Source organism: Trachemys scripta, chromosome 2 (assembly GCF_013100865.1).
Source record: "Trachemys scripta elegans isolate TJP31775 chromosome 2, CAS_Tse_1.0, whole genome shotgun sequence".
NCBI lineage: Eukaryota > Metazoa > Chordata > Testudines > Emydidae > Trachemys > Trachemys scripta.
The window spans coordinates 9,404,400-9,429,504 of NC_048299.1; the positions used below are offsets into that span (position 1 = coordinate 9,404,400).

Sequence of the window (25,105 nt, forward strand, 5' to 3'; positions counted from 1 at the left end):
AGATATTTTCCAATTTGCTTAGGGCAGAGCAACTTCTAGCCAGCCTCGCCCTCTGCTACGTGACAACCTGTAGAGTCATTGGCTTTAATTCCGTTTTAGCTCATATGGATAGCCATGAAGAGATATCTCTTACATATGTTACTTACCATTATTGATCCAATCACGGGGCCCTTTATCACCCACCACAGGGCAGTGTTATCATTCATGTCCCAGCAGCTAAAATAATTAAAAAATAAAGGGGGATTCAGGGGAAGAAAGAGAGAGAGAAAGAGATAAAGAGACCACCAGGCACACCAGAACATTGATATTTTCTTCTATTGGAACTTTGTCACAAGAAGGAAAGGAACGTCATGCAACTAAAGCACAAGACTTTGAGTCAAGAAATAAGAATTCCCAGTCCTGTATCTGACACTGACTTCCCTATGCAGCCTTAGCCACATCACTTGGGGCCAGATGTTCAAAGGTATTTAGGCACCCTAATATGCAAAGAGGTGTCTCTTGAGATTTAAGTGAGTTAGGCACCTAACTCCCATTTAAATCAATCACAGTTAGGTGCTTCACCTGTTTAGGCACTGCCGGAAATCCTGCTAGCCACTGATCTGCGCCCTTAGGCACCTTTGAAAATCTGGCCCCAAGTGCCTGTGTGCATCAGTCCATCTGTCTGCAAAACGGGTATTCAAGCACTTAACTAGCTCAAGGGGGTGTTTTGAGGTTTACTGTGCAGAAGAGCAAAGTGTTATTTGAGACGGTTCAGACTGAGTTTTGGGCAAAGCTTTAGGTCAGTTCACACTTTAACTGTTGTACTGTCCTCTGCAGCAATCCATCATTAAAGCAAATGTCTGCCCATTGGATCTCCATTCTGCCTTCATATGCACAATTGACTCCTACGGAGCTGCATGAGGACTACATACAGACACTCATTTGAGGGCTAAATTGGTCAACTGAAAGTTTGGGTTTTCAGGCCTTGGACATGTTTCTAGAATTGGGCAAAATAGTGCAAACTTTTTTCTCTTGTACATGCATCTGACCTTTCTCCCCTGCCCAGCTTTTGATGAATGTTTTTAATTTTAAAACAAACCAAGCGTGGCTAAATCCCATTGGGATTTATTTTTCCTAGCACCGTCAGGCATCATAAAATGCTTTGCACTTGAAGTTGTGAGCGTTCCTCCCCATTGGAATAACCAGGGCCAGCTCCAGGCACCAGCAGAGCAAGAACGTGCCTGGGGCGGCACATGCTAAGGGGCGGCATTCCGGCCAGCGTTGGGGTGGCACAGTCCAGGCGGCATTTTTTGTTGTTGCTTTGGCTGTTTTTTTTTTGCTTGGGGCGGCAAAAATGGTAGATCCGGCCCTGGGAATAACAACTGTAAATCCTGGTTCTAGTGATGTGTTGTCGGATTCTAACCAACAGTGAAAAGAACTCAGAAGAACAAAATGTTAATACTGTGAAAGTTTATCTTTACCTTTTATGTACTTCAAATGCCTGCCTGCAAAACATTGCGGAGGGGGTGGAGGAGGAGAGTAGAAACCCGTCCATTAAAAACGATGGTCCCTTTGTTGTGTGTACGTGTGTGGGAGTAGACGAAACGTTTATGAGCCAGATTCCATCTTCCATGTGTATGTCACATGTGTATGTGGTGCACAGATCTGAAATTTCCCCATCAGTCCTGACTCATACCCACAAATGAACCACTCCATAAGTTGTCTAAGACAGGAAAAGTATATATATATATATGGGGGGTGAAATTCTAGGGCAGGATCTAATGGGTCAGGCACAAACAATGGCCTGTATTTTCCCCCCTGACACACACAGTGAATGGAATTTTCAAAAGAGCCTAAGTGACTTAGAAGCAAGAGTCCCACTGAAAGTCAACGATTCTTGTGCCCTTAAGCCACGCAGGCACTTGTGAACATTTCAGCCAGGATCTGTAAAACTGAATTTGTCAGGACCCTGCATAGATTAGTCCTGCTCTGGAGGGCTTGTGCGAGGGACCACGTCTGGTTAGCATATGGACATCGTTCAAAGTAGTTTTGCAGTGTTAATCGGCATCATTTTGTGGCTAAGAGTTTGTCTATAAACGAATAAGATGTCAGGGATCAGGGCCTGGAACCGAGTCTGTCTTCTGGCACCCCAACAAGTGCAGCTGGCTTGGAGCAAGCTACCTGACTGACTGCCCCACCTTACTGGTCAGGAAGAGCAGCTGGCTGGCTGTTAGTCCAGCAGCATCTCTCTAGCCGCTCAATGCATTCATGTCCACAGCTGCGATCCTCCCTGTGCCCGCTGCTCCTTGCCGTGCTCCAGCCTTGCTCCTGCTATTGCCTTGTTCCACGACCTTGTTCCTGCTCAATCCCAACTATCTCAGCTTGCTCCCGGCTCCAGCTTCCTCACCCTGACCCTGGTTCTTGACTCCGGTTCTGACCCTTGGCGTGGCTACTGGCTTCCAATCCTGGTTTTGACCCTTGGCCTGGCTCTTAGCCCTGGCTCTGACTCCTGGAATGACTACTGGTTCCTGACTCCAGCCTGGGCCCTGGGACTGGATTTGCTTCCCAGTTCCTGCTTTGACCACTAGGCATGACTCTCACACTTTCCACTGAACCTGACTGCCCATGGGCTGGTTTTTAACATAAGCAATTACAAGGGAAAAATGTGCATTTCCCAAGACCACTTTAGTCCAACCCGAGTGCCTCCCACAGAATGGAAGGGGTGGAAGCAGCAGCCACTTTTCCCTTTCTTATGAGTCAGTGACCTAAGAGCACATTAGGATATGAAAAACAATGAGAAAACAGCAGGGCATGTAAGTATCGACTTAAAGACTGCACTCTCCAGGCAGGCTCTGTTACAGGTGCAAGTGGCTTGCTGCTGTGGAGACCAGAACCACACGACTTCTTCTTTTGGGGGGGAAGGCCCTTTTCCATTTTAAGATGCCAAATTCTGAGCTCTGGTGAAACTTCAGTGGTATTACTCTGGATTGACAGACAGCTCCATCTAGTCCCAGAGACCCAGTTCCCTTCTCACTTACACTGGGCTGAATCAGGAGTTGAAGTCAGTGTCTTTAAATTTCAGACCTTTCCCTTTCTCTCAGTGGATTCTCCGCCCCGTAATTTCTGAAATGTTTTCAGACTCATGCTGGCTTTTCCTCCCCACCCCTTAACAAACCTAGCTGATCTTTTTTTTTTTTAAATAGCCATTGAGAGACTCAGTTAGACTCCATCTAAATGTGCTGCAGGTTAATTAACTTCTAAGAAAGAAAGCAGCAAAGGTTTTTCCTCCCGTGAGATATTTACTCCCCAAACCAGGGACCATCTGGATTTCTAAAAGAAATTAATGCATTTAGGACCAGTGCTATAATCATCATAATGATACAACAGGGATTTTTGGCTTGTTTTGCATGGAAATAGGTGATTTAATTTGTTTGATCATCAAAATAGAACATTGGATAAAAAAACAACAACCCAATCCTCCATGGAGAGAAGTTTTTATGTGTAGTCAGTCACTGAATCACTAGGAGGGAATTTAAGAGAGATGGACCTGAGCCAGAACCTGAGATCCAAACATCTCCAATCTTTGGTGAAGTTGGGATCGAATATTCAGAGATGCTGAGCACCTGCAATTCCCACTGGCTTCAAAGGGCAGCAACTCGGGACACTGTATCATGTCTACTTCTGTGCTTAAATAGGTATTTAGGAGTCCAACCTTAGGTACTCAATGGTTTAGCCCAATGGTTCTCAACTATTTACCACTGTGGGCCGCATATGCAGCTCTCTATGTGTTATGTGGGCCACATCCAATACTACCAAGATGGCCCTGAGAATGTCACATGGGCCACAGCTCTGTGTTGATTGGGCCACAAGTTAAGAACCATTGGTTTAGCCTAAGCAAATTGCCCAAAGTTACACAATGAGTTAGTGGCAGAGCAAGGAATGGAAGCCAGGTCTCCCGGCCCACATTCCCCTGCTCTAGCCACCAGACCTCTTCCCCTCTGAACTTCATTTGAAAATGAGGTCACTGGAGGGTTTCTCACCCATCGGTACCTACCCGATATCATCAAAGTGATGTCTCAGCACAGCCCAGACAGTGACACAAATTGTCGGGGTGCCTACAAAAGATAAGAGAGAGAAATCGTTATTTGTTTATTGTTATTTATTGCTCTTATTTGCAGACCGCACATCAGTTCCATTTGATGCACAATCTTTCTCCACGGAGGTTTTATGTTTCAATGGCTTATTGGAAAAAAATGCTGCTAGGAATGACCCCAAACCCTACAGCTTACAATAGGATTGTTATTGAACTGAATCTAGCAGTCCTTACTCTGTAAGGATTTGGCATGCGAGTAAGGCCTTCAAGTCCGACACCAGAGAGGGTGAGTTGACTTCAGTGAGGTTTCATGAGTATAAATGACGACATGGAGGGGTCTATAGTGTTTTAGCCAATATCATAGAATGGTGTAGTATTCGATTGTTGTGCTGTTGATATTGTTCAATCACCACACAAAACACTGGAAATAAGCCAGGCTTCCTATACTTACAGATGCTGTGATATGCAACTGCTGCACAGAGGCAAATGTTGAGTTTTAATGGCATGCAGTGTATTTTTGAAATGGGGCAAATGAAAGATTCAACCCCTGGTGGGAAGATTAAGGACAGGGACTGACAGAAACCACAAGGACGTAGACAACCCTAGGGTCTAGCAGGAGGTGAGACTGACAGCTGCAAGTAAGCTTTATACATTTTGCAAAGCTGAGTTGGTGTCACATTGGTTAATAAGTAGAATTAATCTTCTCAGGCCCTGTCCTGAAGCTACTAAAATTGAGAATACCACTTTCTACACCTATTTGGTGAGCAAAGCAGAGCTCTGTTAAAGAAGAACATACCCGGATAGTCTGAAAAATTAAAATGGAGAGAGATTGAACAGCAACAAAAATAAATGTTCTGGGGAGAGGAAATAAAACATGTTAAATTGAATCCAATTTTAATAGTCTCATGCTTATGACAGACCAAGGATCTTGGGTGTATAATGGAGGTTTCTAAAATTTCAAACCAAAACATTACATTAAAAATGAAGATCTGATGAAACCGTAAGCATGAGTGGATCAAAGGGGTCTTGCTTACAATGGCGTAAATCAGAAGTTACTCCAAAAAAGTCAGTGGAGCTACAACAATGAAAAGTGGGTGTGAGATCAGAATCGGGCCCAATGTATCGATTGCAAATGTATTCCAAACATCATTTCCATACAGGGGCATGCACAAGGGCAGGGGGCAAGCAGGGGCGCAGGCCCTGGGGCCACAGCGGGAGCTGACAGCTCCTCCAGCCATGGGACCGCAGAGGGGAGTGAGAGCATGAACTCTTCAAGTCCCAGGACTGGAGGAGTTTGCTTTCTGCCCCTGCTCCGGCCAGAGGAGCTCTGTGATCCCACCATAGCCAAGTACTTGTGGATACATCTATTGACCTAGCTCCATGACACATGGATTTTCGTTGAAATGATGAGTGTACTGCTGTTTATTTCTGTGCATATGGTGTTTGTGCGTGTGTTGATATGGTTTAATGTATATAATGTGTGTGTTCAACGTGCCCCTCCAACAAGGGTCAAATTTAAATTCCTGTGCACATCCCTGCTTCCGTATTGTATAAGGCTATTCTGATCTGGGACCATCTGTAATGAGAACACACACATGCACACCAGAAAAGAGTTATGTCATCTCCTTTTATCATTTCCTCCCCTGCATGCTTCTGCACTTCCAGGTTCCAGGCAAGGTCAGAATAAAAGTAGCATCAAAATGCCACTGAAAGGCCTATTCTTGCAGAGAGAATTTCTTCCCTTATCAAGAACACAAATTACAAGAAATCTCATGAGAAGATACGATCTCTCCTGAAATCATCAGTCCTGTTTTGCAGGGCTAAGAAGACTGAAAAGTTCAGAAAAGCATCCACATTTATTATTGTCATTAATTCTATGCTGAGTGCTGACAATGCACTTGGGGCCCTCCAAAACACTGGTGAAGGCCTCAGCCCTGCAGAGCACGGACCACCCTTCAACTCCTATGCATGCAGCCCCCTGCACCTTGAAGTGTTGGACATCTTTTGCTCTGGGGAACTTATGATCCTGAAATCAAATATTCACCCGAGACCGGGTTGCACTATGGACTGGTAGTTCTTTAACTATATAGACCAACAATCCCTTGGTCAGGATGTCTGTAGGCTGTCTTCTATTGTTCTCATATTTAACACTATATTCAGCTGCGCTAACAGACATAGGCCTGGAGCTTTACACCTGCAAGGAGTTTCATTAAACTCAGTGGGCTCCGCCTAGGCACAGAGCCCTGCTCTTTTAGATTAGATGACAGCTGAGGTGAGAAGCAGTGTTGTTGAGTGGCTAGGGCTCTGGTTTAGAATCACAAAGACCAGAGTTCTATACCTGGCTTTCTCACTTCATCATTCTACGACTCTCTTTCCCCTCCTACTCTTTGTCTGTTTAGAGTGCACGATCTTCATATCAGGAGCTGTCTCTTATGTGTATATACGGGGCCTAGCACAATGGAGCTCTGAACCCAAGTGGGGCTCGTACGTGCTAAAATAATACAAATCAGAAGAACCAGAGCTGTAAACGTTTTCAGATTTCTTTGCTGTTTTTTAAATGACTCTAAGAAGTTATTTCTATCCATGATCAGTTTTGAAGGGAACTTGTTTTACAAAACATAAACATTGGGCCTAACCTTGAGAATATGTGATTAAACCTGAGACAAGCAGCTGCAATCAATGGTTTCTCTTGTGTCTGGCATCTTGGATTCTTAGCCAAAATTTCAATTACATACTGTCTGATTAACATGCGTGAAGGATGAATTCGGTCCCAGAAGATTCACATCCAAAATAAGCACAATACATATTATCACAGGATCCTCTAAAGCACGGTTTGTTTCTTTCCAAGATAACCAGCACTTATTTACCTATCCATCCCTGGATTGCGAAGCAGGCCTTACTTAGACATGCTTTCCACTCAGCCATCAGCTTTCAGACATGACTGAAGCCTCAAGGAATGGGCCAGAGCTGCTATATCTGATTTGTATAAGCAGAAAACTTCCTATTAAGAACATTAAGAACTCTTCTTGCAAAGAGAAATCCCCTAAAAGAAACTGTATGCTTGCCAGTGATGCAAAATCCTCCTTATTTTAATGCAGGTCTGGCTACACTGGGAGACAAGAAGCAGTTTGGTTTATAATGGCAATACTCATATCTGTAATACCAGTGGGAGGAGAAAAAAAACCTTATTCCACATACAATGGAGAAATGGGGGTTGTTTGGTTTGCTTCTTTTTTGATTTCTTGGAGTGCTACAACAGGCATGTTGGTTTTCTTCAGAAAGAAAGACTCTTGGGTCTACATGGTTCTACAGCCAACCACATGACTTGCCTATGAGCACTGCTGAAGACTCCCAAAAGGAGGTCTAGTTCATCTCAAATTGGGCAAGGAAGATGGTTATGACGCTGGGGCTTTGGGGTGGAAGGTAAGGAAGCCCTCCATTTAGACTAAATGTCACACACACTTGTACACGCAAACACATGAAGAGCATAGAAATGCAAGTGCCTAGAGTTAGTGACTGAAAATACCAGGTGGCTTCTGCTTTGATTACACTCATTCGCTTGCTCTCAGTCAACTCCTCATTTCAAGAACAAAGTAGGGGGAGTAAAGTCTTTGGCATGCATTAGGGTTAAAAATAAACAAAACCCATGTAAGAAATGCCACCTACCCCAGCCGATGATGGTGTACCAATAAAAATATCTCCTCTCTGGGAAAAAGGTCTCCACCAGTAAGGTGAAAAGGTACAATCCCTCAATGAACAGCCAGAAATAGTTGGACATGACGCAATAGTGGAAAAAGACCATCACTGCTTTGCATTCCACCTACAAAAAACAAGCACAAATAAAGTTATTTTGCTGTTTCACCCCTGTTTGATGGGGATACGAGAACAAGACACAGATCCCAAAATCCTCTTACAACAAGTAAAACAATCTTGTCTTTTATTTTATAATACATACATCTAAAGAGTTTATGAAAACTGTTAAAAGCCACTTAAAGAGTGCAGCTCTAAAGGGCAGAAAATCAATTTTTGCAGTTAGGTGGTATTTTATGAGTGCTTTCAGGAAGCTTAAGAACTTCTACTAGTAGTAAGGTGCATGCCGACAATGGCAGCTAATTGCTAGATTATAGTCCTCCATGCTTTAAGTGCAGGTAAGAAAAAGAATCCAGTTTTGTATAGAGAAATCTAAGGAGGGGTATTAAATAGAAGTAAAAGTGTGGAAAGGCCTGAGATTGCTAAGAGGCTCATAAAGGATGCACCCTACTGTGCAAAATTCAGAATTTTACTTCAGTGCAATTTGGTGGAAGCTGTCACTCAGTGTCAGGAAATGAAAAGTGAGGATAAGTGTGAAGAAAGCTGAGTGATTTACCATATAAAGCAAACGGGGAAAAGTTTTAGACAAAACTACAAATCTACTCTGTCAAACTCTGCTGAACCCTACACAGACATTGTGTTGAGCAGACTTGGCTTTGCAATGTTGCATGTCAACAGGATGATATTGAACCTGCGACATCACCCACTCACAAAATGACATCACAGAATAGCCCTGAAAACTGGAAGCTCATCCCTGGAGCTTGGGGAGGAGACACCTGGTTGCCTCCCATTGACACTCCATCCCCTGGACACATCCTCAGCTAGTGTGAACTGGAATAGCTCCATTCACTTGAATGGTGCTACACCCATTTATGTCAACCAAAGATCCGGCCACCAGAATGTAGGATCTGTGGGACTCATCACTTGTGATTTGAGGTTCATGGATACTTTGAAACTGCTGAAGTAGGGCTGAGTTAATGGATTTTCGGTTTGGGAGGGCTGAACCAATTTTTTTTTTTAAAAACAATTCTGGTTTGATAGGAACCAAAATTGTTTTTTTTTTTCACAAAGTTTTCACCAAATCAAAAATGCAAAAAAACTCTTTCAGTCAACTCAAAATGTTTTCGGTGGCCTCAAAACTATGTTATTTTTTTGGTCGAGTATTTCATTTTTAATTGGACATCTATGGTGGTTTCCCCTCCTTTTTTTTCCCTTTTTTTTTAATTGGCCAAAAATTAATTTGAAATGCCATTTTGAGTCAACAAGTCAAAACAAAATGTTTCAGAATGAAATGGTCAAAACAAAATGTTTAATCTCTCTAAAAATTTTTTTCAACCAAAACCATTTGTCAAATTCAATCTGATCTAGTATCTCTGAGCTTTTTCGGAGTAGCAGCTGTGTTAGTCTTTGTCTGCAAAAAGAACAGGAGTACTTGAGGCACCTTAGAGACTAACAAATTTATTTGAGCATAAGCTTTCGTGGGCTACAGCCCACTTCATCGGATACATGTAGTGGAAAATACAGTGGGAAGATATATATATATACACGCACACAGAGAACATGAAACAATGGGTGTTACCATACACACTATAAGGAGAGTGATCAGTTAAGGTGAGATTTTATCAGCAGGAGAGAAAAAAAAACAACAACTGTGTGTAGTGGTAACGAAAATGGCCCATTTCCAACAATTGACAAGGAGATATGAGGAACTGTGGGGGCGGGGGGGAAATAAGCATGGGGAAATAGTTTTACTTTGTGTAATTCTCGATCTACTCCCAGTCTTTGTTCAAGCACCATTAAATTTTTTTTTTGTCTCTGATCTGGAAATCACACCGCCAGCTCAAAGTATAGACATACCCTTAGAAGTTGGAATCGGTTTAAGTGAGAAAGAAAAGGCTGACAAAGAAAGTAGAGTAACCATCTCTTCCTTTGGAAAAGAATCATGGGACTTTACATCACAAGTGGATGGGCAAGAGAGACCTCAGTTTAGCAACTCATCTAGATGGTCATCAGAATGATGATGGGTTTGGATCAAGTAAGAACCAGCTCAAAAAAGTTACTCATAAAATGGAGCCAAATAAACTGAACTTTTCCTGAGGGTCAAAAAGGTTTTGATATATTTTAAAAAATATCTATGTATTTTATTGTTACACACCATTCAGTCACTCCTACAACATGGCACTGCCGTGCCAGCATTAGGCATGAACCTATGCTGCTGCGCAAAGGCAAAACAGCTATCCTCACTAAGTGAACTTTACTGGGGTATTCTAGAGAAGCAGAGCCATAAATAGGCATAAATAGGCATCCAGGACAAGCAAGCATATTTGCAATCCCTTCAGCTGCCCCGCTCACCCTGTCCTGATTACAGCCATGGTTTGAAGTTCTAGGATATTTTTAAGTGTCTGTTAGAACAATCTTCTTTCTTCCCCAACCCAGATGTGTTAAAAAAGACTCCCATCCTTCATCCAGGGGCACTTGGTCTCTTGTGCCCCTCTGCCCCATCCTCTTCTAGCCATCCAGGCTTGGGGAATAGAGAAACTGCCTGGATGGAGCAAGGCTTGAGCTACAGCAGTGAATTCTCGGCTCTACTGATGGCACCAGACTATGCGTTTTAGTCTTAATTCTGGACATAAGAACATATGAATGGCCCTACTGGGACAGACCACTTCCAACAGTGGCCAGTGCCAGGTGCCCAGAGAGAATGAACAGAACAGGCAATCATCAAGTGATCCATCCCCTGTCACCCATTCCCAGTTTATGGCAAACAGAGGCTAGGGACACCGTCCCTGCCCATCCTGGCTAATAGCCATCTCCCTTGTGATGATTGGCTGTTTGCTCCAACTCCCTCCCTCATAGTTCACTTTAGCCTTACTCCAGGCTCCCCTCTCTCTTTTATTCCTGCCTCCCCTCAGACTGCCTTGAACTCATTCTCTTCCCTTTGTCTTTCCTTTTAGCTGTTCACCTTCTGCCTTCCCTCCTTACCACACTCTTACCCCGGATCCCAAACTCACAATATGGGTGTGTGAATAACAACAACATTAACAAGCAAAACCAACCAAAAAGATCTCACATCATGGAAGTAGCAGGACGTCTGCAAACCACCATCACTCTGTTTTTAAATGACTTCCCTTTCTCTCACTGTTTATTGTTATTAAAATTACTTGTGTTATTATTTGTAGCACCTAGGAGCCCCAGTCATGGACCAAGACATTATTGTGTTAGGTGCTGTTTACACTGGAAGCTGATCATGATACAGGTTTGGATTCTCTCTTACTATGCATTTGTATGAGTCGAGGAAAATGAAGGACAGATCTCAGGTGGCGCTTCCAGGAGCAACTGCAATAGAATCATAGAAGATTAGGGTTGGAAGAGACCTCAGGAGGTCACCTTGTCCAACCCCCTGCTCAAAGCAGGACCAACCCAACTATTAATACAAATATTTAACAATCATTGTCATTAGAGAAAAAAAATGGACTCCAGTTTTGGTTCTACTTACAGTAGATATAAAACAATGGTTAATCTCCTGTTCCGCATACAAAATCCCATCTTTGATGAAGACGGATATTGCTCGTAGAATAAATGAAATAAAGAGGTTCATGTGAATAAAGTTCCGAGTGCAGTGAAGTTTCCTAGAAAGAGGAGAGAGAAAATGGGGGTGGTGGATCGATGATTGATTTCTCTCTTAAGAATACAACATCAAGACTGGTGGTTTCATGTCTGAATACCCAGAGTTTGAACATTTGTGATCTCAGGCAATCCAGCAACTCAGGAAACAGTATTCTGTGCTTTCCATGGGGCTGGGAGACCGCAGCATTTTTTAATATCTTACTGACCTCACGGCCTTGATGATATCATGTTGCAATGAATTCTACCGGCTAACTATGCATTGTGTGACAAAAAAATATTTTATGTCTATGGAAGATTTTTAAATGCATTTGCTCTAATGCTGGCATCTCTTATTGAATTTTAGCCAAAAATTTGGATTCAGTTTTTAATCTTTGCATTGTTGGTTTAGGTTTTTAGACAGAGGGGAATTTTGCTTTCCTGGTTTAAGAGATGATACTCATCAGAACCTTGATAATGTCTGTGCTTAATTTTCCTGGACAGCGAGTACACAGGTGTGAAAGTTGGTTCCTACAGAACTTTCCATGAAGACTCCATGGGCAGCACCTTCAAAAGCGCTTAACCTATCCTCTCTCATTGAAGTCGATGGTAATAGTCCAATTTGCCTTACTAGGAACAGAGGTAGGCCATTTTACCATTGACTTCAAGATTTCATTAATCAGTGATTTGGGAGAGGAAGGATGGTGACCTAAGGTAAGTCATTACGTTTCTCTGTGCCTCCTTTTCCCATCTGTAAAATGGGTATGATAGCACTGTCCTATTTCCCAGGGATATTGTGAGGATAAATATGTTAAAAGATCATGAAGTGTTCAGATATTATGGTAATAGAGGCCAGATAAGTACCTAAGATTGACCAGAGTTAGGCCAATGCTGAGTGCTTTGGAAATTCCAATCCCATGTGCACTGAAATATGAACAAAACCAAGACTCAATGACACCACCCGTTGGAAAGATCTGATTTTTAAGGGACGTCTTGCATCTTATTTTTGTAACTCCTGAGGTCGAGGACTTGATTGTTTTTGGTCCCCTGGGCACTGATCTTTTGTTCACCCTACAGAGATGAGCGACAACTCATATCTGGTGACTCACCTGAAACGACACAGGATAACCATTGCTGTGGTGAGAGATACAAGGGACGTGCTGTATCCCACTGTATACAGAGCCTTCACGGAGAGGTAGTAATAATCCTTGAGAAACAAACAGCACAGGGTCACCAATAGTACTGTCACATAGGGCCAGATCTTGCTCACCTCACTCAGGGGAATAATTCCACTCACCTCAGCTCTTAATGGGACTGCTTGGATGAGAAACACGAACGGGACTGGGCTCATACATGATGTCTTCATTTACTTCTCCCGTGCCATGTATAATGACCAGGGTTAGCATAGGTTTGGCTCTGTTTGTGGCTTAGTACCTTACTGAGGTGACTGTAAACTAGATTTTTGCAATTGCACTGACTACTTCCTAGGTTGTTCAAAGGCATAGCAGCTTACTTTATGGCAGACTATATGCCGTAGTAGCTGTAAGGCAGTGTTTCTCAAACTGGGGTCGCCACTTGTGTAGGGAAAGCCCCTGGCAGGCTGGGCTGGTTTGTTTACCTGTCCTGTCTGCAGGTCAGGCCGATCGCGGCTCCCACTGGCTGCGGTTCACTGCTCCAGGCCAATGGGAGCTGCTGGAAGCGGCGTGGGCCGAGGGACTTATTGGCCGCCGCTTCTAGCAGCCCCCTTTGGCTTTCAGCGGCGAACCGTGGCCAGTGGGAGCCGCGATCAGCCAGACCTGCGGATGGGGCAGGTAAATAAACTGGCCCAGCCTGCCAGGGGCCTTCCCTAAACAAGCGGCGACCCCAGTTTGAGAAACATTGCTGTAAGGATTAATTAACTAATGTTTATAAGAGCTACATGCTGCATAAACGGTATGTATTAATATTATGGAAATATGCAGTATAATGCTAGAATACAAGCAAAGCCCTGCCTCTTTTGAACACATATTTATGGATATGAATAACACGAATAATATGAATGTCGAATGGCTCAGCCCTGAACCATACAATTAACACGTGTGCACTGTTCTTCACTTGCTCCTCATTTTAAAGGGTTCCTACCTGATTTTCAGACTCTGTTTCATTTTCATCAAACCCACAGGCATCATAATAATGAGGGAAAGGTTCAGACCAGCCATCCTCTGTGCAGTTTCTGCTGATGTTCCCTACATCTTGAGTGGATACAAGCATCATGTAAAATAAGTCACAAGGAAAATGCCATTGCCAAACCAAACCACAGGAAACATCTTCCTTTACTGACTGGAGCATTACCACACAATTCCTGGCCTAACAACTTCGTAACTTAAACCTTAGCTTCAGTCCATAAAACTGCAGTTGTGGAAGTTTTTAAGAGGAGGATTCTGAAGCCAAGAAGGACAGCTAACATGCTCGTTCACATCTCCAATTACCCAGAACACTCTACCAGCACATGGTTGTTCCAGGGGAGTAGCTCTTGGGACTACACTGAAAAATTAGACCAGTGCATGTGGGTGCACTGAATTCTTTTCGGAATGCCCTGCAAGCCAGAACTGTAGAATGCTTTCGATTAATTGAGCCATTACCATTTCTTCTGTTGGGATTGAACCGCCACCAGAATTGATTACAATTTCAGCTTTTGCGTGAGGATTCTCTGCTGCTCAGTATTTTTCATTTTTAGAGCAATTTGGTTAGGCAGCACATCATGTCAATGGCACTGACCTTATTTTTTAGTCATGTCATTCATCCATAAATGGAACCAAATGTACCTATTTAATCAGTGCATTCTTTTGTGAGCATTCCATTACTTGGTGAATTTCAGGACGTTATTGTTGCACACCAGCTCCCAGTTCTCTGCAGAAATAGCTACTAAATCACAAGGTTGGGTTTCTTCAACAACATTCAGTAATTATTGTTACAGTAGTAAATATAATTTATAATTATATCCTTGTTAGACTGTAGCATTCAATTGATGAATAGATCTTCATAATGCTGCTAAAAGTAACACACAACTAAGTGCGGCACTATAATTAGAATTGATCTGAAAAATAATTTCCAGCTGGCAGGAAAGAAAGCTGGGTTATTCCTTTAGAACAGAGTAAAAATAAATAAATAAAGCATCCTTGTTTCTTTTCCTTACCTAAGGGAGTTTGGCCTGTGCTATCCAATAGGTCAAAATCACCTACAAAACCAGAAATATAGTGAGGACATTTTGTTTACAGCTTCTACAATACGGGTTTGATGATCCAATGTCCAGGAAAGTCTCCTTTCTGATTTCCAGGGTATTTGGATCAGGTCCTAAATAAGTAGCCTGTTTTGTTTTGCCATTGGGAAAGATGGAATTGCAAATATGGGTTCACCTTCTGGTTTGAATGACGGACATACTTATGTTAAAGTTTACACACACACATTTTAAAATCTACAATAAGATGGAGTTAAGGTTGAGAGTGCAGATCAGTAATTTAGGATAAAATACCCACTATGTCCCTGTAATGTATCCACAAATCAAGCAGTATAAATCCAAGATAATAAGAGTTAATATAACATTTAAAGGTTTCAGAGTAGCAGCCGTGTTAGTCTGTATCCGCAAAAAGAAGAACAGGAGTACTTGTGGCACCTTAGAGACTAACAAATTTATTAGTCCACGAAAGCTTATGCTCTAATAAATTTGTTAGTCTCTAAGGTGCCACAAGTACTCCTGTTCTTATAACATTTAAAGGAAATCCAAACATGTTAAAGTATGGAAATGCACAATTAAGGCACCCAAACAACCTTAGTTCTGCCCTGTATTATGCAATAACCATATGGTTTTGAGTAAGACATTTTAGCATTTAGATTAAACGGATTTTAAAAGACATAATTTTTTTTATTTCCCCTCATGACTGCTATTGTACTACCAATATTTACTAAGTACAAACATAGCAGGTGTCTGTCTAAATTTTCAATCTGAGGCCCATCATAACCCAGAGCGATTTAGAAAGATGAGCTCCGGGAGAAGATGTATAAAAGCTAGGAAGCCAACAGAACTGCCTCCTACCTGGATGAGTTTGCCCCTTGTTATCCACTTCCCAACCTGGAAAGAAATGACATCTGGTTAGCACAGATGATTTTTTTTTTTTTTTTTACTGGTTTGTTTCCCATAATAACCAAATGTCATTGCAATGTCTGGGAAAGTTCTGTGATCACAATGGTCCCTTCTGGCCTCAGAATCTATGAATGTATGTCTGACGGGAAAAAGAATATAAGGATACAGAATCATAGAAATGAAGAGCTGGAAGGGACCTTGAGAGGTGATCTAGTCCAGCCCCCTGCACTGAGGGAGGACCACATATACCCACATTATCTCTGACAGGTCTAACCTGTTCTTAAAACCCTCAAATGATAGGGAATTCACAACCTCCCTATAGTTACAAAGTTTTTCCTAATATCTAATCTAAATCTCCCTTGCTGCAGATTAAGGCCATCGCTTCTTGTCCTACTTCAGAGAACAGGAGAACAATTGATCACTGTCCTTTTTATAACAGCCCTTAATATATTTGAAGACTGTTATCAAGTCCCCCCTCAGCCTTCTTTTCTCAAGACTAAACAGATCCAGTTTTTTTAACCTTTCCTCACAGGTCAGGTTTTCTAAACTTTTTATCATTTTTGTTGCTCTTCTCTGGCCTCTCGCCAATTTGTCCACATCTTCCCTAAAGTGTGACACCCAGAACTGGACACAGTACTCCAGCTGAGGCCTCACCAGCATTGAGGAGATCAGAGCAATTATCTCCCATGTCTTACATATAATATTCCTGTTAATACACCCCAGAATATTAGCCATTTTTACAATAGCAGCGCATTGTTGGCTCATATTCAATTTGTGATCTAGTTATGCCCCATTTTGTATTTGTGTACTTGATTTTTCCTTCCTTTTTATTGGTTTCAGACCAATTCTCCAATTTGTCAAAGTCGTTTTGAATTCTAATCCTGTCCACTAAAGTATCTGCAATCCCTTCCACCTTGGTGTCATCTGTAAAATTTATAAGCAGACTCTACACTCTGTTATCTGAGTCATTAATGAATCATAGAATCATAGAATATCAGGGTTGGAAGAGATCTCAGGAGGTCATCTAGTCCAACCCCCTGCTCAAAGCAGGACCAATCCCCAACTAAATCATCCCAGCCAGGGCTTTGTCAAGCCTGGCCTTAAAAACCTCTAAGGAAGGAGATTCCACCACCTCCCTAGGTAACCCATTCCAGTGCTTCACCACCCTCCTACTGAAAAAGTGTTTCCTAATATCCAACCTAAACCTCCCCCACTGCAACTTGAGACCATTACTCCTTGTTCTGTCATCTGGTACCACTGAGAACAGTCTAGATCCATCCTCTTTGGAACCCCCTTTCAGGTAGTTGAAAGCAGCTATCAAATCCCCCCTCATTCTTCTCTTTTCTGCAGACTAAACAATCCCAGTTCCCTCAGCCTCTCCTCATAAGTCATGTGCTCCAGCCCCCTAATCATTTTTGTTGACCTCCGCTGGACTCTTTCCAATTTTTCCACATCCTTCTTGTAGTGTGGGCCCAAAACTGGACACAGTGCTCCAGATGGGGCCTCACCAATGTCAAATAGAGGGGAATGATCATGTCCCTCGATCTGCTGGCAATGCCCCTACTTATACAGCCCAAAATGCCATTAGCCTTCTTGGCAACAAGGGCACACTGTTGACTCAGATCCAGCTTCTCGTCCACTGTAATCCGTAGGTCCTTTTCTGACTAGCACTGATCCCAGGACTGATCCTACCCAGATACGCCTACCCAGTTTGATTGCAAACCATTGATAGCTACTCTTTGAATAATCTTTCAACCAGTTGTGCATGCACCTTGTAGTAATTTCATCTAGACCACATTTCCCTAATTTGCTTATGCAAATATGTTGGGGGACTGTCAAAAACCTTACAAAAATCAAGATATATCATGTCTACCATTTTCCCTCATCCACTAGGCCAGTAACCCCGACAAAGAAGACAATTAAATTAGTTTGGCATGATTTGTTCTTGACAAATCTATGTTGGCTATACCTTATAATTCTATTATCCTATAACTGATTGTTCAATAATCTGTTTCAGTATCTTTCTAGGTATCAGCATTAGCCTAACTGGTCCATAATTCCCCGGCTTCTCTTTGTTCCTTTTTTTAAAGGTAGGTAGTATGTTTGCTCCTCTCCAATCCTCTGGGACCTCACCCATTGTTCATGACTTCTCAAAGATAATTGCTAATGGGCCCAAGATTGCTTCAGCTAGTTTTTTGAGTATGCTAAGATGAACTTCATCAGGTCCTGCTGACTTGAATACACCTAACTTACCTAAATATCCTTTGACCTGTTCTTTCCCTATTTTGGCTTGTGTTCCTTCCCGCTTGTTGTTACTATTAATTTTGTTGAGGTCACACTAACCTTACCATTTTTTTCATAAGAGCCTTTAACATATTTGAAGCCTGTGATCATCCCCCCACCCACCCACTCATCTTTTCTCAAGATTAAACATGACCAGTTTCTTTTAAACCTTTCCTCATATGTCAGATTTTCTAAACCTTTAATCAGTTTTGTTGCGCTCCCCTAGGAGAACACTTCAACCTCCCTGGCCACACAATAGCAGATGTAAAGGTAGCCATCTTACAGCAAAAAAACTTCAGGACCAGACTCCAAAGAGAAACTGCTGAGCTCCAGTTCATTTGCAAATTTGACACCATCAGATCAGGATTAAACAAAGACTGTGAATGGCTATCCAACTACAGAAGCAGTTTCTCCTCCCTTGGTGTTCACACCTCAACTGCTAGCAGAGCACCTCACCCTCCCTGATTGAACTAACCTCGTTATCTCCATACTGATTTATACCTGCCTCTGGAAATTTCCATTACTTGCATCTGAAGAAGTGAAGTTCTTACCCACAAAAGCTTATGCTCCCAATACTTCTGTTAGTCTTAAAGGTGCCACAGGACCCTCTATTGCTTTTTACAGATTCAGACTAACACAGCTACCCCTCTGATACTTGACATTAATTTTCTGTCATCAAGTTGGAATTACCCCCTGCCTGCCTCTCATCAACCCTACAGGCTGCCTTAGTGAATCTAAGGGCCTGACCCAAAGCCTACTGAAGTCACTGCCCCTTCCAGTGACTTCAGTGGATTTTGCACTTGGCTCTGTGTCAGAGAACTGAGCATACCAGTTAGATAAAAGATGAGCCATATATAGCCACAAGATGGTAGTGTTGCACCAGAGAAGAAGAATCACGGTGGAAAACTAACTGTGATCTTCCTGATGTTCAGACTAGTTCTGTCAATGCTCTACTGAACAAATACACTTAGTGAAAATATGTGGACAATATTTTATCTGCCTTTTGCAGGCTAACCGTTTAGATTAACGTAGTCCTTTAGAACATGAAGTATCCCAGTGCCCTCAGATTGTCCTACACTAATGCCGAACGTGACCTACAGCTATTAACTGGGGATTGGAATAACCACACATCTACCTTATATGGAGGTCTTTTATAAAAAGAAATTGTGTAAAATACTGAGAGATCTGTCTAGCTCCTGCTGAAAAGGGAACAGCAGTACAGAACAAAAATAATGCCTGGACTGTTGTCAGCACAACACAAGAGGAACTTGTATTTTATATTTTTTTTCAAAAGCATCATGAAATACTTTTTATTTCACATGTTTTTGCTCTTAAAATCAACTGAAATGTCACTTTGGAGCAACTAAATGGGAAATCAAAGACTTCAGTGTGAAGATTACAGGGATTATGGAGCGAGTGGGAGGCCAGGAAAACAAATCAGCAAGCCTAAACATCCAAGCCTCTTGCATCATCATCATCATCATCCTTCTATTCAAATCCCTTTCAGGCAAACTGGGCTGCTGAAGTTGCTTGAATACATGTATTCAACATCAAATGTGTGTACTCAACTCACTAGTCATTTTCAATGATTAATCTCGAACCTTGTGAGCAGCATGCCAATACCATCACAGGGTTCTTTGCAGAAATCCATCAACCTCCATTCCTTCACTTGTCATATTTGTTGCATATTTTGAAACACTGGGTAGGTTTGCAAATAGCGGGACTGGTTGGCCAACATTTTGTGTCGTCCAAAATCACTGAACGCTGTACTTGTCAAATGGTGTATGACCAACTCACAGCACAAATACTAGATCTAGCTAAGAGGGTCAAGGGCACAATCCATCTCCCATTGGCATCAATCGGAGTTTTGCCACTGACTTTACTGGGAGCTGGATCAGATGCAAGCCAGGGGTTCTCTGATTGCTGTCCCTCAGTAAGACCCCATACCTGCTCTCACTGAAATCAATGGAAAAACCTGCACAGGAATTGCCAGACAGGATTAGATTCATGGTCCATCTGGTCCAGTATCCTGACTCTCTGCTTCAGAGGAAGATGCACAAATCCCCACAGGAGGCAGGTGTGGGATAACCTGGCCCACATGAAGGTCTCATCTTAATCCCCAATAAAGACTGGCTTACATCATAAAGCATCAGATTTTCTAGCCTAATATTATTTTTCTCCTAGCATTAACTATTGGGAGCAGGCTCTCTCTCTCTCTCTCTCTCTCTCTCTCTCTCTCTCAATTAAACTATTTCTCCTAGAAGCTGACAAGGAAGAAAGAGAGATAAATTCCTACTATTTGTGTTTATTTCTGACTACTCAGATATAGCGGTGATAGAACATAGGATTTTGGTTCATTTTGAATTGCATGACATTTGCAGTCACAGCCACAACATTATACTAATGTAGCTCTGTGCAATGAAAAGCCTTTTTATGTTGAAAAAAAATCCCTGTCTAGCCAAATTACTACTGTATTTTTACCTGCGCTGGACATAGTTAATGGATTCATATTTTCTATAATGTTAATTTTCTGACTGTCCTAATAGCACATTTCCATTTTATTAACATTTTTCTGCAGTCCGGAATTTGCTAATGCGTTAGAGAAAGTTCCAGGAGAACCTTTTACTATCTGGAGCTTTTAGACTTTATCCATCAACCTAATTTTCACTAATACGTTAAGCCACGGGAAAGTCTATTAGATTTACATTCTACATTATGCTCTGCATTACAACTAGAAGTCAAAGCCAATCACATGAGCGTAAGGATAAAAACCATGTTGTAAATATAATTGCAGGGAAGCTACGGGCCATAGTCTGGCTTTCCCATCTCTGGGTGCCACTCTCATTGAAGTGTGTGGCACCCAAGTGTGCGGCACCCAAGTGTGCATGGATCCAAACCTAGAATATGACCCTATGACCTTGATCTTACAAACTGTTATGCATGTGAGTAAGGCCAGGTCTACACTACAGACCTGTTTCAGTAAAACTATGTCGCTCGGGGGTGTGAAAAATCCACACCCCTGAATGACAGATATACTGACCTAACCCCTTCGTGTATACAGTGCTAAGTTGGCGGGAGATCTCCCATCGAGCTAGCTACCACCTCTAGTGGAGGTGGATTAACTACAGCAACGGGAGAAGTTCTCGCATAGGAGCAGCTTCAGTAAAAGGCTACAATGTCGCTATACGTGAAGACACGCCTACGTTTATTCACATTATTCATGGAGTTCAATTGGGTTACTCCCATTCTTAACATTAAGTAGGGTTGGGGCCTAAAATCTGAATTTGGATAGGAAGCCTGAGATTGCTGACTGGATGGTGTCCGATCCTCTGAGCTTTCAAATAGGGCAGAATTTTGCTCTTAGGCCTGGTTTATACTGGCGGGGGGGAGGAAATCGATCTAAGATACGCAACTTCAGCGACGTAGCTGAAGTCGATGTACTTAGATCTACTTACTGCGGTGTCTTCACTGCAGTAAGTCAACAGCTGACATTTTCCCGTCGACTCCGCCTGCGCCTGTCGCCCTGGTGGAGTGCCGGAGTCGACGGGAGAATGTTTGTCTCGAGACTAGACGCGATAAATTGACCCCCGTTGGATTGATCGCTGCCCGTCAATCCAGCGGGTAATGTAGACAAGCCCTTAATATGTATGCTCTCAACAGTATGGATTCCCATCACCATATCAGCAGTACACGTTCAATCTGACTCAAATTCTCAAAGCCCTGTTAAAACAAGAACAGAGTTTTCTTTTCAACAAGAAACCCAGAGTTACAACCACAACATTCTTTGGCTTTCTCCTCCTCTTCCTGGCTGCAGAGCATACAAAGAATGGGTGCAGTACTCCGTGTCCCAGTGAGCATTCACAGGGAGCCCGATTCACCACGGCTTTGTTTCAGTTGTAGGCCTTTGGAACTCCATGGAGATCAATGGGCTGACACCGGGGTTTAATGGTATAAGGTCAGGCAGAATTAGTCCCGAAGCATCCACACCATATCCCAATGAAGCACAGCTTGGCTTTGAAACTCTCAGGCTAAAAAAGAAGAACTTCATTGAAGACCCAGACAATGACCATTCTGCAGCTGATGTGCTGCCTTTTTGTAGAACATTTCGCTCTCCTGGCTCCTACCCGAGTCCTCCTGTTATATTATTCTCAGCACATGGACAATGAGGGTTCTGGTGCACTAGGCTTTTCAAATAAATCAAAGGAAACGCATTGAGATGATTAAAATGGGCTAGATTCATCAAAGGCACTACAGGGAAAACACATTTTCAAAAACGAAATCAGTGAATCAATAGCACTTCCTCTTTGTTAGGGATTTCAATTAAAATCTTACAGTCATGGTTCACATTGAAGTCGGTGCTATATGTGTAGTAACAGCACAAGACTTGATGAACAGTATCCATCAAATAATGTATTTGAACATTTATTATTCAATTAGTAATTGCTTACACACGCCAATAAGCTCTATAGTGGGTCTAATAATCTCCATCTAATCATACATTCAGCAAAGTGTTACTTGTCTGGTATATTGTTTGATGGACAGGTCTGTCCAGTGTTTGACACAATAGTTTATAGTCTCCAGAGGGCCGTGATATTTTAGTCTAATCCATGCAGGGATAATTGGGTTGGGTTTAGTGGCCTGTGATGTGCAGCAGCTCAGATTAGATGATCAGGTGGTCCCTTTGGTTATTATTACTATTATTTATTATTCGTATTACTGTGGCTCCCAGAAGCCCTAGTTATGGACCATTGTGCAAGGCACTGTACAAACAGAACAAAAAGAGACAGTCCCTGTCCCATGGAGTTTACAAACCAAGCATAAGACAAATGACAACAGATGGATACCGGCAGACCAACGGGGGAGTACAAGGAATCGTTGAGACAATATTGATCAGCCTGGAAGGCGTGTTCTCTGCACATGAACAGCATTTTGGCCTAACAATCTGTGGCCAACTCTGATACTTATGAAGTGCCACTTTTTCAAAATTACAGAAAATTTTTCATCACCACTATAACTACTTATAATTACTAGTATCACAATACCACCTAGAGACCCTAAACAAACTCCAGGGTCCCATTGTGCTAGGGGCTATACAAACACATGGTAAGAGAACACTTTGGGACAGAGACTTACAATCTAAATCGACAAGACAGACAACGGAAGTACTGTTTATCATCATTTTATAGATGGGAGAACCAAAGCATATAGATGAAGTGACTTGCTCAAGGTCACATGGAGTGTACAGCAGAGATGGGAATTGGACCCAGATCTCCTGAATCTGTCTCCTGTATTAACCACAAGAACATCCTTCCTCTTTTTTGGTCATTTATGTAATAGAGTTTTCACAAACGAGAAATGCCATTGATCTATTGAAGATAGACAATCCCAACTACCTCCTCGCTACCACCTTGATGTACGTGAATCATAATTCTCAAGTAACTTCTAATGGCCTTCTGTTCCGTTCAGCCCGAGAAGCCAAGAAATAGTATATAATACGCATTTAAGCCTCAGTACATTCTTTTAATTTGTCTTCTGCAAATCGACTTTCTCCCCCCTGCTCTCTATGTTGGCTGGCCTAGGGATTGGTTTACCTCGTGTACATGTTTATCTGGGGATAACTTCTATTTAACCCTTTGTTCGTGGTGCAGCAGGTATGGCTAGAGGGAACAGAGGCAGTCAGGGCTCATGTTGTTCCAAAGCACTTCGATAACCTATTTTTCCTATTCTCGTTCTCCCTCATTACGTATTTTGGGTTACAGGGTCAGCTCACAAAAGGTAACCCTCAAATGGATATGATCCTGAGCCAATTGGAATCAATAGGAAAGCCCGCATTGATTTCAATCAGTGCAGGATCAACCCCTATATAAATGTAAGGGGAGGGGGGGGGAAGAGAGAGGGACAGAATATGGATAACACTTTCTCTAGAAAAAAGAACGAGGAGTACTTGTGGCAACGTGGGTTTTATCCCACGAAAGCTTATGCCCAAATAAATTTGTTAGTCTCTAAGGTGCCACAAGAACGCCTCATTCCTTGTGCTGATACAGACTAACACAGCTACCACTCTAAAACTTTCTCTAGACGTTCTCTATTGTGTTCTCCACCTAGGTAGCAGGTGAGCTTCTTGGACAGAGACCATGTCTCCTGTGTCTTAACAGTACAATCGGTGCTGTACAACACTTGCTAATAAATATCAGAGCTAACTTCTTGTAGCTGCTGCTACAAGATGCCTTTTTCCTCCCTCGCCTATTGTGCCGTGCATGAGATCCTGCAGCAATCTGTTCAGCCAGCTTGCGAAGCTGCATCAGGGAACAGCAGTCCGGTTAGTCAGCAGCTTTTCTGAGGTCTTATTCCCCATAGCTAAGCTCACCTTCTTGCACACTGTACCTGTCCCTCTCCTTGCTGATTCCACTGTCCTCAGTCCATCCCCACACAGTAAGTACTCCAGCTCCCTCACCTTCCATCTTTTCAGAGGGCGATTCCTTGTTGTCTCATTTACAGTTTCTATGGAAAGCAGCAGCTCGGCAAGGTTAGAGAGGGCATTGGTGTAGATTCCTATTTCTGCCTGGAATTCTCCAAGGGCAGACACTATTCAGTGGCTGGTGCACTTTGCTGAGAGTCTGGTAGGACATTCTGATGATCCTTTGTGCTTGGATAGGGTATTGTGAGAGACCTTTCACACACTGGTGAATTGATAAAGCAGTGAGAAGAGGCTGGAGCACTGGTGGTGGTCATCACACTTTGTGTTTGATTACAGAGACCTCTTACATTCCCATGCCAGAGTTGTGGGGAAGGCCAGCAAAATGTTCTTGTCCTCTAACACAGCATCTCCCAAGGCTAGACCAAGGGCACTGTATGGAAGTTTGGATAGTCTTTACTTGGATACAGAGGTGATCCTTCTTTGCTGTGAATTCCTACCCCCCTCCCCAACTGGATTGCCTGGTGATGTGGGAGCAGGGTCCGGTGATTAACCAACCCTTTCAATCCCTCTTGCTTGTTTAGAGGAGCTGGGAGAGCTATGGTCTCCATCTGTGAACTCACCGGTGATGAAAGACCAGCCCGAAAGAAGTGTTCTTCTGTTAATAGCAATTGTTGATGTCCTCCTGCAAGAATGCAGGAGTCTGGCTTCCCTCAAAGAAAAAGTCATCAAGACCCCAATCAGAAATGCTCCTGGAATCTCAGAGAGACAAGGTGGATGAGTTAATCTCTTTTCCCGGACC

The 25,105-nt window shown here is 42.6% G+C and overlaps 1 protein-coding gene across 7 annotated transcripts in view; it reads right to left on the reverse strand.

Moving 5' to 3' along the window:
- ADCYAP1R1 (ADCYAP receptor type I) overlaps positions 1–25,105 on the reverse strand; it is a 179,722-nt gene that overhangs the window by 40,477 nt on the left and 114,140 nt on the right. For 4 of the 7 annotated variants that reach the window (XM_034759879.1, XM_034759878.1, XM_034759875.1 and 1 more), the window contains exons 5-12: positions 15,558–15,593; positions 14,661–14,702; positions 13,607–13,716; positions 12,595–12,692; positions 11,379–11,511; positions 7,739–7,892; positions 4,034–4,094; positions 147–216 (exon numbers count right to left, since the gene is read on the reverse strand). In XM_034759879.1, coding sequence (XP_034615770.1) covers positions 147–216; positions 4,034–4,094; positions 7,739–7,892; positions 11,379–11,511; positions 12,595–12,692; positions 13,607–13,716; positions 14,661–14,702; positions 15,558–15,593 — 704 coding nt within the window. The remainder of the gene's footprint in view (positions 1–146; positions 217–4,033; positions 4,095–7,738; positions 7,893–11,378; positions 11,512–12,594; positions 12,693–13,606; positions 13,717–14,660; positions 14,703–15,557; positions 15,594–25,105) is intronic. The other 3 variants (XM_034759880.1, XM_034759877.1, XM_034759876.1) reach the window with 2 other exon arrangements.